Source organism: Salminus brasiliensis, chromosome 21, assembly GCF_030463535.1.
Source record: "Salminus brasiliensis chromosome 21, fSalBra1.hap2, whole genome shotgun sequence".
Lineage (NCBI taxonomy): Eukaryota > Metazoa > Chordata > Actinopteri > Characiformes > Bryconidae > Salminus > Salminus brasiliensis.
The window spans coordinates 24075584-24089523 of record NC_132898.1 but is presented as its reverse complement, the minus strand read 5'-3'; the positions used below and the strand labels follow the sequence as shown (position 1 = coordinate 24089523).

The following is a 13940-nucleotide window of genomic DNA, read 5'->3' as shown; positions in this document are numbered from 1 at the left end:
CTAGTTATATATTATATAATAAATATATAATAAACACTATAAATATATATTGTACATACAAAAATAACATTTCAACAGTACTATTAAACAATATCATTTAAAAACTTTTTATTGATTTATTTGGTCCACAATAATGGTTAATGATAATGAAACAAAAATAATAAAATAATACATTGAGATTTGACAGCAATGTCAACAATCAAAGTACAATAAAAGCTAAAATAAAGGGGCGAGGTTTTCCCCTGGTCTGTAATGAAGGCATTTACCAGTAGAGGGTACTTTAACATCAGGCCATTGACTCTGCTGCACAGTGTTGTCTACAGTCTGTTTGATTCAAACACCCTCTGTCTGCTTATATTATCTTTTTGTGCTTACACTATTTGTTCTGTCCTTGATTTACTGGATTCGGGAAACTTCTTCAGCGTTGCAGGCCATTTTCTTAAAACACACACACACACACACACACACACATACACTTGATATACGCTCATACAGTGATATTTCATTAAAAAAAACTTGATCCAAAAATATGAGTAGGGTAAACATCAAGAGTGTCCCATCTGCCCTCACGGGAACATCCTGCAGAACAGTAAAAGAAAATATCTCCCTCTTATTTTCTAAATCTGCTAAAACAGCACTAGCTACAGCCATTGGGACATGTGTCTTCAGGACAGGGGCTCTCAGTGAGGTGGATGAGCTAAAATAATAAATATATACAGAAATAGATCAGCTCTTTGTGTTTATACAGACTGATGTGTGCACGTCATAACAACTGAAACACTGGCAGTAGTAAAAGAGGCTCTGCGGAAAAGAAGAACAGTAAGGCTGAAGTTGTGACGACTGGTCTTGAAAGCAATCTTCATTTGTTCTCATTTGCAAAAGGGAACACATATATCCGAGCACCATCCACACAGATTGCCCATGTTCATCTGAGAACCATGTGTTATGAGGTCTCCTGGAAACTGGAGCTCATGCATTCACAGCCTGCTGGTCATGCAGAAGGTGTCGCAGGTTTGCTGGAGAAAGTTGTGGTTGTGGAAGCAGTTCTTCGTGAATGGGAGGCTCGGTGGTTCTGTGACAAAAAAGGGTCATTATTTTATTTTAGATATAAAAAACATGCTGCACACATACAATACTGTACAACCGTTAATTATTAAAAGTGCAGTTAATTTCAGGCAGTTTCAGGTGGGAATATATTAAATACCTATAGATTTAAAATAAGTATGGTATGATTTTACATTTAATGTTAGACAAGTCCAGAATTATGAACACAGACGATTCAAAACTGATGGAGCATCTGTAGAAGCTCTAGTAACATTAATATCCAGTATGAAGCTCTAATAACATTAATATCCAGTATGAAGTTCTAATGACACTCATAATCATTATGAAGTTATAAAAACATTCATATCCAGAATGAAGCTCTAGTAACATTAATATCCAGTATGAAGCTCTAATAACATTAATATCCAGTATGAAGTTCTAATGACACTCATAATCAGTATGAAGTTCTAAAAACATTAATATCCAGAATGAAGCTCTAATAACATTCATAATCAGAATGAAGTTCATTCACATTAATATCCAGTATGAAACTCTTAATAACATTCATATCCAGTATGAAGTTCTGATAACATTAATATCCAGTATGAATATCTAATAACATTAATATCCAGTATAAAGCTCTAATAACATTAATATCCAGAATGAATCTCTAATAACATTAATATTCAGATTAAACTTCTAATAAAGTCTGAAGTTGTAACTGTGTTTAAATGTAATTTAGACCTCTTAGACCCTAAGTATGTGTGTGTGTGTCTTTTTCCCAGGGCAGTAGTCTCACTATAGCCAGTATAAAATGAGTGTGTTGGGATTTGACTGTGTTTACCTGAAGGAAGTATGTTGGCTGTCATGGCGAATGTGAGCTGGCTGGTTTCTGTACACCAAACGCTGTGATGAAGACATTTACAACGACGATGATGAAGACGAGTGCGGTGCTGATGTTCTCCAGCAGGTTGAGCTGATAGTGTTTCTTCTCATCATTCAGATTCCACTTCACTACACAGTCGAGAAAACAGGAGACAAAACAGCCTGTGAAGAACAGCTTCTTAACCTCAACCATGTTCCAGCTGCTTCACAGATTAAAGTGAGAAACCACACAAACTATGAAAGATAAGAGATTACTGTCTATCCGAGATTACTGAACAGCTTCTGCTTTGTGGCAAGTGTGTGAATAATTATGCTAATTAGCTGGGTTAAATGACTAATTTACTGTCTCTGCACTTAACACTCTGTGTTTAAGGTTGATTTGGAGATTTAACTTCATGTTTTCTGCCACCTTATTCAGTTATTGTGGGGTTTTAGGCTGTTTAAGTGGTTTAACTTTTTTTGGGCTGAGTTAGTGGTTTAGCTTTGGGCTTCAGGTAGAATTTGTGATTTATCTTTGAGTTAAAAGCTTAAACTTATTTAGAGATTTTAGGCTGTTTAAGTGGTTTAACTTGGCATTACAGGTTGATTTAGTGGTATATTTAGGCATCAGGTTGATTTAGTGTTTTTTTTTATTTTCAGGCTAACGTAATATATTTTTGGCTGTTTTAGTGGTTTATCTTGTATTTTAGGTGGTTTATTTTTGGGTTTAAGGCTAACTTATTTTTTTGGTGAGTTTTGGCAGTTGAAGTGGTTTAACTTGGCATTGCAGGTTGATTTAGTGGTTTATCTTTATGTTTTAGGCTGTTTAAGTGGTTTAAGTTTTTTTATTAGTGTGTCTTTATGTTTCAGATTCATTTAGTGGTTTGATTTGAAGTTGCTTTAATAATGTCTCTTTGCATTTTAGGTTCATGTACTGATTTTACTTCCCCTTTAGATTTTGCGATGTATCTGTGTTTCGACTAACTTTAATTATTCTTGGGTTTTAGGATGATTAAGTCTTTTATCGGTTAGTAATAGTTTTATGTGGATTCTAATGATGCATCTTTGTACTTTGGGCTCATTTAGTAACATGTTCATGTAGTGACTTTCCTTTGGGTGGATTGTGTGTGTGTGAGTTAACATCCTACCAGCTGACCTACTTTTATATTATATTAATTAATAAATTAAATATAATTTATATTACATTATTTATACTATATTTCAGATAGTCAGTCACACAAACTGCACATGCCTTGTTTGAATAGCTGATCAGGTTACCGGATACTGAGAAGAGACGCTGGGCTCACCTATGAATATGAGCAGGACTCCGACGAGGACCTGTAGAATGAGGGAGATGCTGATGAGGGTGATAATTCCTGTGTAGAAGCTGAAGGTTGGACCCTGCTCCAGCACAGCCTTCAGCTGAGAGGCATTAGCCATTAGCAGTGCCACGTCCAGCATGCTCTCCGCCGCACTCTTCTTATTGGCGTAGCTGTTCATGTTGAGAGGTTGCGACATCGTCCTCCATGAACTTGAACGTCTAGGAGCCTAAACACACACACGTGCAGAAACTCTGTTATTACAGCATTCAGGCCTCAATGATGGTCAGTTATTAACCTGGGGAGAGTGGGCTAGCTCAGAGGAGGTGTGCGGTGCTTTTTAAGAACCGTTAGGAGCTGATTATGTATAATCTCTGTCACGCTGAGTGGATGACTCACTGAGAACACTCTTGCAAATGAACACAACTCAACTACATAATTAACATACGAGCAGCACAGTCTGGCTCATGTCCTTTTGGTACAAAAGTCTTTTATGTCAAAATGACCTGTTTTCTTAATATATTGACTTCAAAATTATATATTGATGTCAAACAAGACAAAATTTGACAAGATGTTAAAATGCACACTGTCAGTTTTTACCATCAGCCTAGCCCCATTATATCAATCTCCACCCTATAATTTTGTGCTTTGAGAAGGAATGTCCTGTTAACAGAGATGCACTGACACAAAAGGCTCCATTTCACATTATTATAAGCTGCTAAAGTAACTAAAAGAACCTGTAATGATGCCTAACCCAATCCATACCACCTCAGTCCACATACTTCTTTCACTTTAGATCCCACTTCTATATCTCCTACCAACAAATGCCCATGTACAGCTGTGCATGAACGTGACCTTTGTTTACTGTAGTGGTATAAAAGTAAATTACACTCCTTACCTGTAGGGGGAGACAATCTAGTGGTTCATGCAGAAGGAATTTTTCTATTGTCCTTTCATTTTACTGGAGTAGTTCCACCTTTACACACACACACAATTCCTTAATATTTGGTGTAGTTTATTGGACAGATTTAGAACTATTTGATTATCTTAGGACATCCGATCTGGAGCTTCAAACACAACTTCAAGAGTCTAGTCAAGCCTGGCTAAGCTCCTACTAGCACGTGGTTGCAGCAAGTTCCAGTAGTTCCAGTCTCGCAGAACTGGTTTCCTTACTTCACCAGATCTATGAAACACATCGCCTCTTCATTCCATCAGACCTAAAGCAATGCTCAGACCACTTCTGTCCACATGTGTGGCTGTCGTGGTGCTTTACTGCAGCAGTAACGTAAGACCTACACAGACCCAAGTGTGTTGGGGATTTGCAGCTATTCATTCAAGTATTTTTGTTAACATGATACATGAGAACACACTCTTTTTTTTCTTTTTTTCCCATATCTGTCTTGACCAATATGACATTGGCATCTAAAACATCACCAAATAAATGTTCGGGGTTATATGTGTGTCCTTGTTCGCATACGATATAACTATTAAAAACAATGTTGTGTCATATACCACCCCATTACATACATTTTATTATGACTTTGGCTCCCAAGGCTAAATAATATTAACATGGATTTTATGCCTGAGGTGGGTTTTTGGAGGATAAGTTCTTTCCTTTTGTGGATTTAAAAACGTTTTGAAAAATGGCACCCATTTTGTAGAATGACTCAGGGTTTGTGCAAAGGGAGCATGCCTTTGCAATGCATTAGTCAGGCATGGTCCTCTGCATTTGTGTACTCGTGTTGAGGATGTTTTTTTCCTTCATAAGCAATTAGTTGAATACTCAAGCAGGCTGGTGTGCTGTTATGAAATCAGGGGGTAAAATCCCAGGCCTTGGGGCCTCTTTGTGCTTTTTTCCCAGGGAGGAAATGAAAGTAAGTTTGAGGTTTACTGCAGGACATACTGACCATTGTGAAAGGAAACCAAAGGGATATGGCCAGTCTCCCTGACCTCACTTCCTTCCTCACATTTTGGACCAATGACTTGGATGGATGACAGCTGTAATTTCCTATAGGCATTGTTGCACATAGCTGGATTTACCCTGACTCTCTAAGAAAAATGTGGGAAAGTGCTTGTGATTGGACAGAATGACTGTATATAAGATCTATATGATCTGTACAGTCAATCTGGGAGGGGCTGAACCACTGACTGCATATATATGATATATATGTGATCTATACAGTCATTGGGGTAGGAGCTGAACCACTGACCTCATATATTATATATATATATATATATATAATATATATATCATATATAATGTATATATGATATATATGAGATTAATCAGGAGTAGCTTTACAAAATAATGTGACTAGTCATGATTCATTCTTTAATTGGTTGACAGCTCTGCTATTTATACTAATTATTAATGCTTAAAGCCCCTAACTAGTGAATCATTCGGCGGTCACAGACTGTGAGAACACGAATAAAGAACTGACACTGAACAACACCAGTGTAAAAGATTTAGTGTGTGTTGTAATGTTTGGTCCATAGTCTAAACACAGTGTTGCCATGAGCGATAACAATGCTATTTGCCGTTTACGACCAGTGAGATGCTGAATGGTGGGCTGTAACAGCAGGAGGGGTGTTGGGGTCACTTAAGGGGAAATTTTTTTTTTCAACAATGCATCTTGATATTTTAACAAAGCTTAGTACACTGGTGTTTAATCTGAAAGTGCTGCACTGCGCCCAGTTAGTCTGGGCTAATTCTGCCATTCATATGGAAGTATGCAGCTGATCAGTGTTAGCTAACAGTGCTAACAAACACTAGACTTGGACTGTCACCAATCTTATCTTAGGACAGCACCAGACGTTAGGTTGAAGAGCAAGCTGTGCCACAATGCAGCTGTGGGAAGACAAATTAGCCAATTTGCTAAGGGCCTTGAGTGTTTCCATTAGCAGTACATTTAAACTAATCTTGATCATGGCTTTTTTAGAAACAACAGTAAGAACCACTGAGCTTCAAGGCGTACCAATTATAAATACAAGCCTTAAAAATGAATTTGCGATATATTAGCAATTAAAAAAGAATTTATTATTTAAAGCAGTATTATGCGAGAATTAGCTTTGCTTGCTCATGGGCTCCCCCTGCTGTCAGGAAGTGTAATTTATGCTTTGAGCCACCATTTCATCTCTGTAAACAAACCAAACCTCAAATCTTTGTTATTTTGTGCCAAATATCTACAGGAAAACTCCGTAAAAGTTTTCTACACCTGATTCAGTAAAATATATTTACACATGTATTTACATTTTAGCTAAGTCTGGAGCTCAGTTCAGCTCTTTTTGGTGTGGTGTCTTGAGGGGGGAGAAAGGAAAAAATACATGCTCAGACTGATACACAGAGAGCAGCCTGAGAGCAGCCTGAATCCCATCCTCCGGTGAAGGGACTGTTACTGTGGTGATATTAGGACTGCAGTGAAAAGAAAGTACACTATAAGACCTGGAGACTCTAGCATTCTCTACGTCTCTGAACTGCAGAGGAACCGGGGCTGGGTGAGGTCGCTGTGCCCAACAGAAGACCTTTGTGTGTGTGTGAGCTGGCAAAAGCAGAAAGGAAAGAGTCTTGCCACAGCTTCTCTTACACACACACACACACACACACACACACACACACACACACACACACGCACACACACACAACCCGCCACAGTGCGGCAGGGTTCAGTAACAGAAGGGCTTATCTGAAAGTGACAGTTTGTGTCAGTAACTTCTCACTATCTCTTCAGATATCTAATCCTCAATATCAGTCTTTCCTGCTGCAACGAGCGAGTCTCCCCCCTCTGGTCTCCCCCCTCTGGTCTCCTCTTTACCGTTGTTCTCTCTGTCTCATCCTTCCCCTTTCTCAATAGAGCCAATTCATTCAGTGCTGCTCACTATACAGTAGCCAGAGTTAATCATTAGCCCGGCCTACAGAATAGCGTAGCTAATACAGCACAGCTAAACATCCAGAAGAGTGTAAACGAGTGTGTTCTTAAAACCCTCCACATAATTAACTGGTCAAAATGAGAACCAACTCATTCTGGGTGGGTTTGGTGTGGAAGGCTCGGTTTCTCAGTGTTCTTACCCAGCCAGAATTGATCACCGTGGGGGTGAACAAAACCAGACGTCTGGACCTCTAAAAGCTCAGCACAGAAAGTTACACCACATGGTTGAAAGGAATAGACTGCCTGATATGCTGTTTTATCATACTTCTGGGAAGATTTGGGGTCTACTTTGTAAATTATGTCTGTTTTTATGAGCCATTCATGGCTAAAGGATACATGCAGGAAAAATAGTCCCCAAAGGAAATGTATCTGTTCAGATCGCCCGCTATTTTACCATCATCCACTCAGAAGTAGGCCTGGATGGGCAATAAAACATCAGTGATATGTGTTGTGACAGACACATTACTAATAGCAATAAGCATTTTTTAAAATCTGGATAGTTTTACTTAAACACATTGGGCCCTATTTTAGCAATCTTAGGCGAGTGAGGTGATTTGGGGTGTGTCAGTGTGTCTTTGCTGTTGTCTCTTAATTAATCATGGGTGTGTTTTGAGCATAATGTGCAATAAACCAATCAGCATGTCACTTGTCATTCCCTTTTAGTGACAGGAGCGATCTGACTATGGCGGATTGCTATACCAATGGCACAAAGCGGGGGGTGTTGCCAAGATAGCAATGAACATCTGAATGCTGGCCTTATTATTTAAAATGGGTTATCAATAATGATCAATATTGACTGCAATTAAGTATTTTATCGTAATACATTTTCAGCTCACAGCCTTACTCATAAGACACGTGAAAGTTCGCTGGTGGGTTCGGATAGAAAATAAAAGGGCCATGTTTGTGTTGTTGTCATGGCGACCAATCCCTGGACCAACCCCTGGTTCAGCAGCACTATAAAGAAATCGGAGTCTGCAAGTTTCTCTACAATGAACCAGACTGCACACCGAACCCGAACGACTCTGTTTGCGTCTCAAACACCGAATTATGCAGATGTTTTTTGGAATTCCCCTTCAAGTTTTAGGGCGTTTCTACACTAGCGTTTTTAGCACTGTTCTTCACTGCTTGAGTGTTTGTGTCCAAAATTGTCTATCCAAGGCCTGAAACAAGTGTGAAAACACATCTGTTCACACTACAGGCCACACAGAGAGGAAGCACACTTTCTTACACTCAGGAGAGGAACAGTTAAAATGCAGCATCCAAACTTTACAGTAAATGCAATGGTCTATTGTCTACTACCACAGCAGTACATTAGGCTAATGTGATCTCGGCTCCTTTGGAAACAACAGTAGGAACCACTGATGTAGACAGAACCCAAACCTTTGTACATACACATATCGGTCCAAACGTTTATATAACGTTTCTTGGACAGTATTTTCTTAAATCTTAAATTTAACAGGTTTAACCCCCCCCCCCCTGCAGTACTGGCCACTACTCTATTGAAACATTGCTTTAAGGAGGATCTGACTGCATTCAGGTAAGATCAGTAATGATAAATTCACTCATTAGAAATGCCGTCTGGATACTTTTATCCATCTGTAGTGGAGGCAAATTAACGTTTTTTAAAAAAAGAGAAGAAAACATGTCATGCTGATGTTGCTCTTTTAACAGGAAATCAGGCTTGCACGGTCATCTACTGATGGAGAGCCATTTGCTTTGTCATGAAGACAGAAGAAAACAGCTTCACAACAATAAGATTTTGCACATGATATGACCTGGGTTGCAGTGGTACACCATTGTAAGTTATGGTGTGACATGATATGACGATTGATGGTTATCATATCGTGTGCATTTGTTTAATACCAATACTGAAAAAAAAAATGCAACCGACAGAGAATCCAACCAATTTCTTTCTAGTTAAAAAAACAATCAAGTTACCTTAACTGCAGATTTCTTATTTATTTATAATATGTATTTATTTATTTTCAAAAGCAAATTGCCACATAATTCCATTCATATTTTTCATTTATTTAATTTTAAGTATAGTACATTTTTGTTCAACAAAAAAAATCTTTCTTATTTTCAATCTTTTAAGGGTCAATGCATAATAATAATAATAATAATAATAATAACAAGAAGTGTAACATGAGGAAATATCGTATACTGTGATACTGTAAAAACTCAAACAATTACAACCCGAGATACAACATGCTTCTTCTTTTATACACTGAAAACTTTCAGTGACCCCATCACATATCATACTGCCCCCAGTTTTAGGGAAGTTGCTCATTTTTCTTTCCGAAGAAAATGGTTGTATTGTTGTTGTGCCTAAAGTAAAGTAAAGGAGAATTTCCAAGAATCTGGCAAACCTTTCTGCATAATTTAGTGGTTGTGAGATAAATAGTCATTCAGAGTGGGCACTTGCCTTAAAATCAGAGTTGGTAGGTTGTAAAGAAACTGACCAGCTCAGATTTCTTTACAGTGGTGGTGAATGGAAACAGGCGTTGCCATGACTACAACACTATTACAGCCACTTTATTTACTATCCAAACCCGCTGGTGAAGGAGGGACACCCTGCATGTATCCCTTCAGCGTGAAAGATCTTCTCAAAGCTTTAGGTAACTCTGGTAAAACAGTGTCTCGGGCATCAGGTAGTTTATTTCTTATAGTCTGGTGTAACAGCATTCAGTGAGGGAGCTATTATCAGAGCTTCAGACGTCTGGCTCCATTCACCACCACTGTGAACACTTACGACGGGCCAGAGTCTCTATTAAAAAGCGTTTCACACCAGACCCACTCTAAATGACTTTGTTCACCATCCTAATAGTTTAATTATGTAGACATATGTGAAATGTTGGTGGAGTTCCCCTTTGTCACAGAGGACCAGGCCATTGCATTCCTGGTGTATCATCCCTCCACTTTATCCTGAAAGTGAAAGTGAGGAGGGGGATTTTCAGGGCTTTCAGCTGCTGTTAATACAATGTTGGAATGTTAATTCCAGGTCAGCTGACATGGACTTCCCCATTTTCATACCCTTTTTTGCCTGAAGCCTGAATTTCTAGTATTTCATTAACAGGCCTTTTGCAACAGCTAGAGAACAGACAAGATGAACTGCTGGACACCAATTTTAGTAGGTAAGGCCATCTTCTGAAATAAAGGGTATTAGCCATGGGGTTCGCTCCTTTCCTTTACATCTTTACACTGGCTGTTGGAACATTGTGGTGAGGAGGGCATATTACACATGAACATGAAATGTTTATATATAGTATTTGTACTCTGACTCTGTCTTGGACTAGATAGTATTTCTATTTATTTTCTCATTTATATATATATAAGTCAGAGTACAAATACTATTAGGTTCAAAACAAATCCTAGTACAAATACTACCAAGCCCAGGACAAGTCCCAGTACAAATACCAAAGTCCAACAAAAGTCAGAATACAAATACTTTTGTGTCCACAATAAGTCCCAGTACAAATACTATTAAGCCCGGGACAAGTCCAGGACAAGTCTAACAGAAATACTATGTAGTCCATGACAAGTCCTAGTACAAATACTATTGAGTCCAATATTAATCAGAGTACAAATACTATTGAGTCCAATATTAATCAGAGTACAAATACTATTGAGTCCAGGACAAGTCCTAGTACAAAGACTAAAGTCCGAAACAAGTTAAGGTACAAATACTAAAGTCCTAAAAATGTCAGAGTACAAATATTACTGAGTTCAATATAAGTAGTAAGTCCAATATAAGTCCAAGTCCAAAACAAGTCTAAGTACTCGCATGCAAGGGAACTTTATTCTGATTCTAAATGTATTGTTATTTTTAACATTCCCACACAGAAACACAAACACATCTCTGTTAATCAGTGTTATTTTTATTACGCTGGTATGCTTTGGGTTTTAGCTTTGTGGTCAAGTGTTTCAGTTCCCTCACCATAAGAGTGAGTTACCAACTCTGCACTCCAGTGGACACACACCAAAGCCTAACACTAGCTGCATTAATACCTCAACCGACTTCCTTTAATCAGACATGGAGTTTAGACCTCAGCCCGCTTCCTTTCATCATATATAGCACCTCTGGCTGTCTTCAGGTTTAGTACAACGCTTATAACAATAAGTAATAAATAAACTTACATCATGTATTTATTTACTATTAGAAGTTTAATTCTCTTCAACACGCTGGTGTCCACAGTAAAAAGACCCCCCCTATTCCAAACTTAGAGACCCACTTAATTAGAAAACCCCACTGCACAGTCTAGTGAGCTCATAGTCTCACAGGGACTGGTGGGTTTTAACCAAAATGAATGTGAGCTCTGTTGGAAACCTCCCTTCTCTAAACCCTTCCTGACCTGCGTCTTACCGCACCTGCCTCGCCACCTCAAATAAACATTACCTTAACCACATTGCACCTCTCAACACTTAAGAGCGTCCTTCAGGTTCTTACGCTTGTGACCTTTTTATAGCAGATATTGGATATTGGTTAAATCACTATTTTACTTTTAGTGGGGACAATAATTTACACTATACGTCCAAATGTTTGTGGACACCCCTTCTAATGAATGCATTCAGCTACTTTAAGTTGCACCCATTGCTGACATAGATGTGCAAATGCACTCATACACACACATACAGCTTGCCCAGTCCCTGTAGAGTGCTGCCAATAGATTAGGATAAACATGAACCTCCTGACACCATGCCTAATGTCAGGCGTGGGTTAGAGGGGTATAAAGCCCCACAGCTTTGAGAACATTGCTGTGGAGCGGTGGAACTGTGTTCTGTGGAATGATGACCTCACTAACCTCGCTGAATGCACTCAAATCCACACAGCAATGCTCAGCTGAAATCTAGGAGAAAGCCTTCTTCCCTGGACAGTACAGAGACAGTTACTCCAACAAAAGCAGCATCCACTCTTTTTTAATACCCTTGAAATCAGAAGAAATGAATGAGCAGGTGTCCCAATACTTTTGCCCACACTGTAGATCTTTCTTTTTAGCTCCTAATATCTTTTTTTACCTTTAATACTGTTATATGTGATGGTTCAGCTCTAACTCCAGACAGCCTCACTGCTGCTTTACAGTGGTGGTGAGGGTGACCAGGAGGTGGCAAGGGGTCACCAAGACTACATCACAAATGTAGCCATTTTATCTACTATCAAAACCCACCAGTGAACCCCCACATGTCTTTTTGTAATATTGATGATGGAAACAGCGGAAATCTGAAAAATGTACCCCTGCCTGTACCCCTTTGCCATGGACTAGAACAGGTTCTAGGGCAAACGCTTCTTTCAAAACTATGGGAAAGCAGTGTCTCAGACATCAGCCAGCGAATTCGCAACAACTTTCCGTGAGGGATCTTTTAGTGGCAGTATAATATTTTTTGAGATGTCTGGTCCATTCACCAGCCCTGTGAACCTTCTGCCTTGGTAAGCTCTACAGAAAGGAGCGCTCCACACCAAGCCCACTCTGAATGCCTTCGCTTACGGCCTGTCCTGACCTGACTGCAGTAACTTCTAGTTTACCTGGTATGGGGTATGAATGAAGCTACTCTATTCACCACAATAAGCCTTTGGAGTCTGTTGAATAAAAAGCAGATGCCCCACTTCTGCATTTCTTTGTATTTTCCGCCACATTACCAACTGAACCCATTCACTGTGCAGTGTGATCACATTTCTGCAGCCTGTAGTTCTCCAACCTGTTTTTCCACACTGCAGTCTCTCAATGGTCAGCCAATACTGGAAACGATGGTAAAAGCCACACACCATGTTTAACTACATCTGGACCACTGCACAAGACCTACTGGTGTTGAGTAAGTACTGACCATGCGAAAACGAAGCCTTAACGTGATGTCAAGCCTAGTTTGACATAATCGTAGTACTCAAACAGCCTTTTTTTGGTGGACGGGGCTGTGTTTACAGTCTACGCTGGATGGGAAGCTGCTGATAGTTCCTAACGGCTCCTTCAGAAAAGCACCCACCTCTGCTCCGCTGCCTTTATCCAAAGCTCCGTTCATCTCCATGCTTTCAGAGGCCATTCAGAGGGACCCGAGCCCGTTTCAGACGATCTTCTAGTCGTGGAAAAAAAGATGAGAGGTGAATGACCGCGCCGGACTGGAGACTTTCCGCTAAGTACGAGTGAGATCATGGAGAGCAGTGTGGCCGCCGGTCCCGCCCCGCTCCCCGCCTACAGGGGGCGCGCAAAGCGACATGTGTGGGTGTGTGTTTAGTCTTTTGGGGACCCTGTGTCAGCACGGTGACTGCAGATCTGGACCCTGTGCAGTTATGGGGACATTTGTGTGTCCACCAGAATAGGCAGTAAGCCTTATCCTTTCTATAATGTATTTAAATACAGTAAGCTATCAAACCATAGATGTCCATAAATGAAGTTATGTGTAATGATGAGAAATGACACAGGGAAAAAGTATTGAACACATAAAGAAAGAGAGGTGCAAAAAGCCATGGAAAGTCATGACACCAGCTGAATCCATCAGTAATAAAAAGCAATCCTGCCACTTACTGCAAATTAACCAGCTGGTTCAACTGATGGTCTATAAACAGGTGCCACTCAAAAAGCATCGCATGATGGGTAAAACCAGTGAGCTCCCTCAAGACCTTACTGGTTACAGAAGAACTCCTAAACTACTGAAGATTCCTGGGAGCACGGATGGGGCCATAATCCAGAAATGGAAAGAACATCATTTTACCATAACCAGGCCACGACCAGGTGCTCCCCGCAAGATCTCAGACAGAGGACTGAAAAGAATGATCAGAAGAGTTGTCCAAGAGCCA

The 13940-nt window shown here is 39.7% G+C and overlaps 1 protein-coding gene across 1 annotated transcript; it reads right to left on the bottom strand.

Moving 5' to 3' along the window:
* Nucleotides 1-93: 93 nt before the first annotated feature.
* On the bottom strand, nt 94-13325 carry ninj1 (ninjurin 1). Its single transcript, XM_072666008.1, has 4 exons — nt 13130-13325; nt 3216-3456; nt 1889-2058; nt 94-1072 (listed from the first exon to the last, which is right to left on the bottom strand). Exons 1-3 carry the CDS (start codon nt 13184-13186, stop codon nt 1910-1912), a joined length of 447 nt encoding a protein of 148 aa, XP_072522109.1. The 5' UTR covers nt 13187-13325; the 3' UTR covers nt 94-1072; nt 1889-1909.
* Between the last annotated feature and the right edge of the window lie 615 nt (nt 13326-13940).

Bases quoted from the DNA above. Each gene is read 5' to 3' on its own strand.
- ninj1 (XM_072666008.1), bottom strand. From the start codon at position 13,186: ATGGCCTCTGAAAGCATGGAGATGAACGGAGCTTTGGATAAAGGCAGC. The intron at 3,457-13,129 runs GTGGGTGCTTTT...GTGTGTGTTTAG, and splicing joins ATAAAGGCAGCGGAGCAGAG to GCTCCTAGACGTTCAAGTTC. The intron at 2,059-3,215 runs GTGAGCCCAGCG...TCGACTGTGTAG, and splicing joins AGTCCTGCTCATATTCATAG to TGAAGTGGAATCTGAATGAT.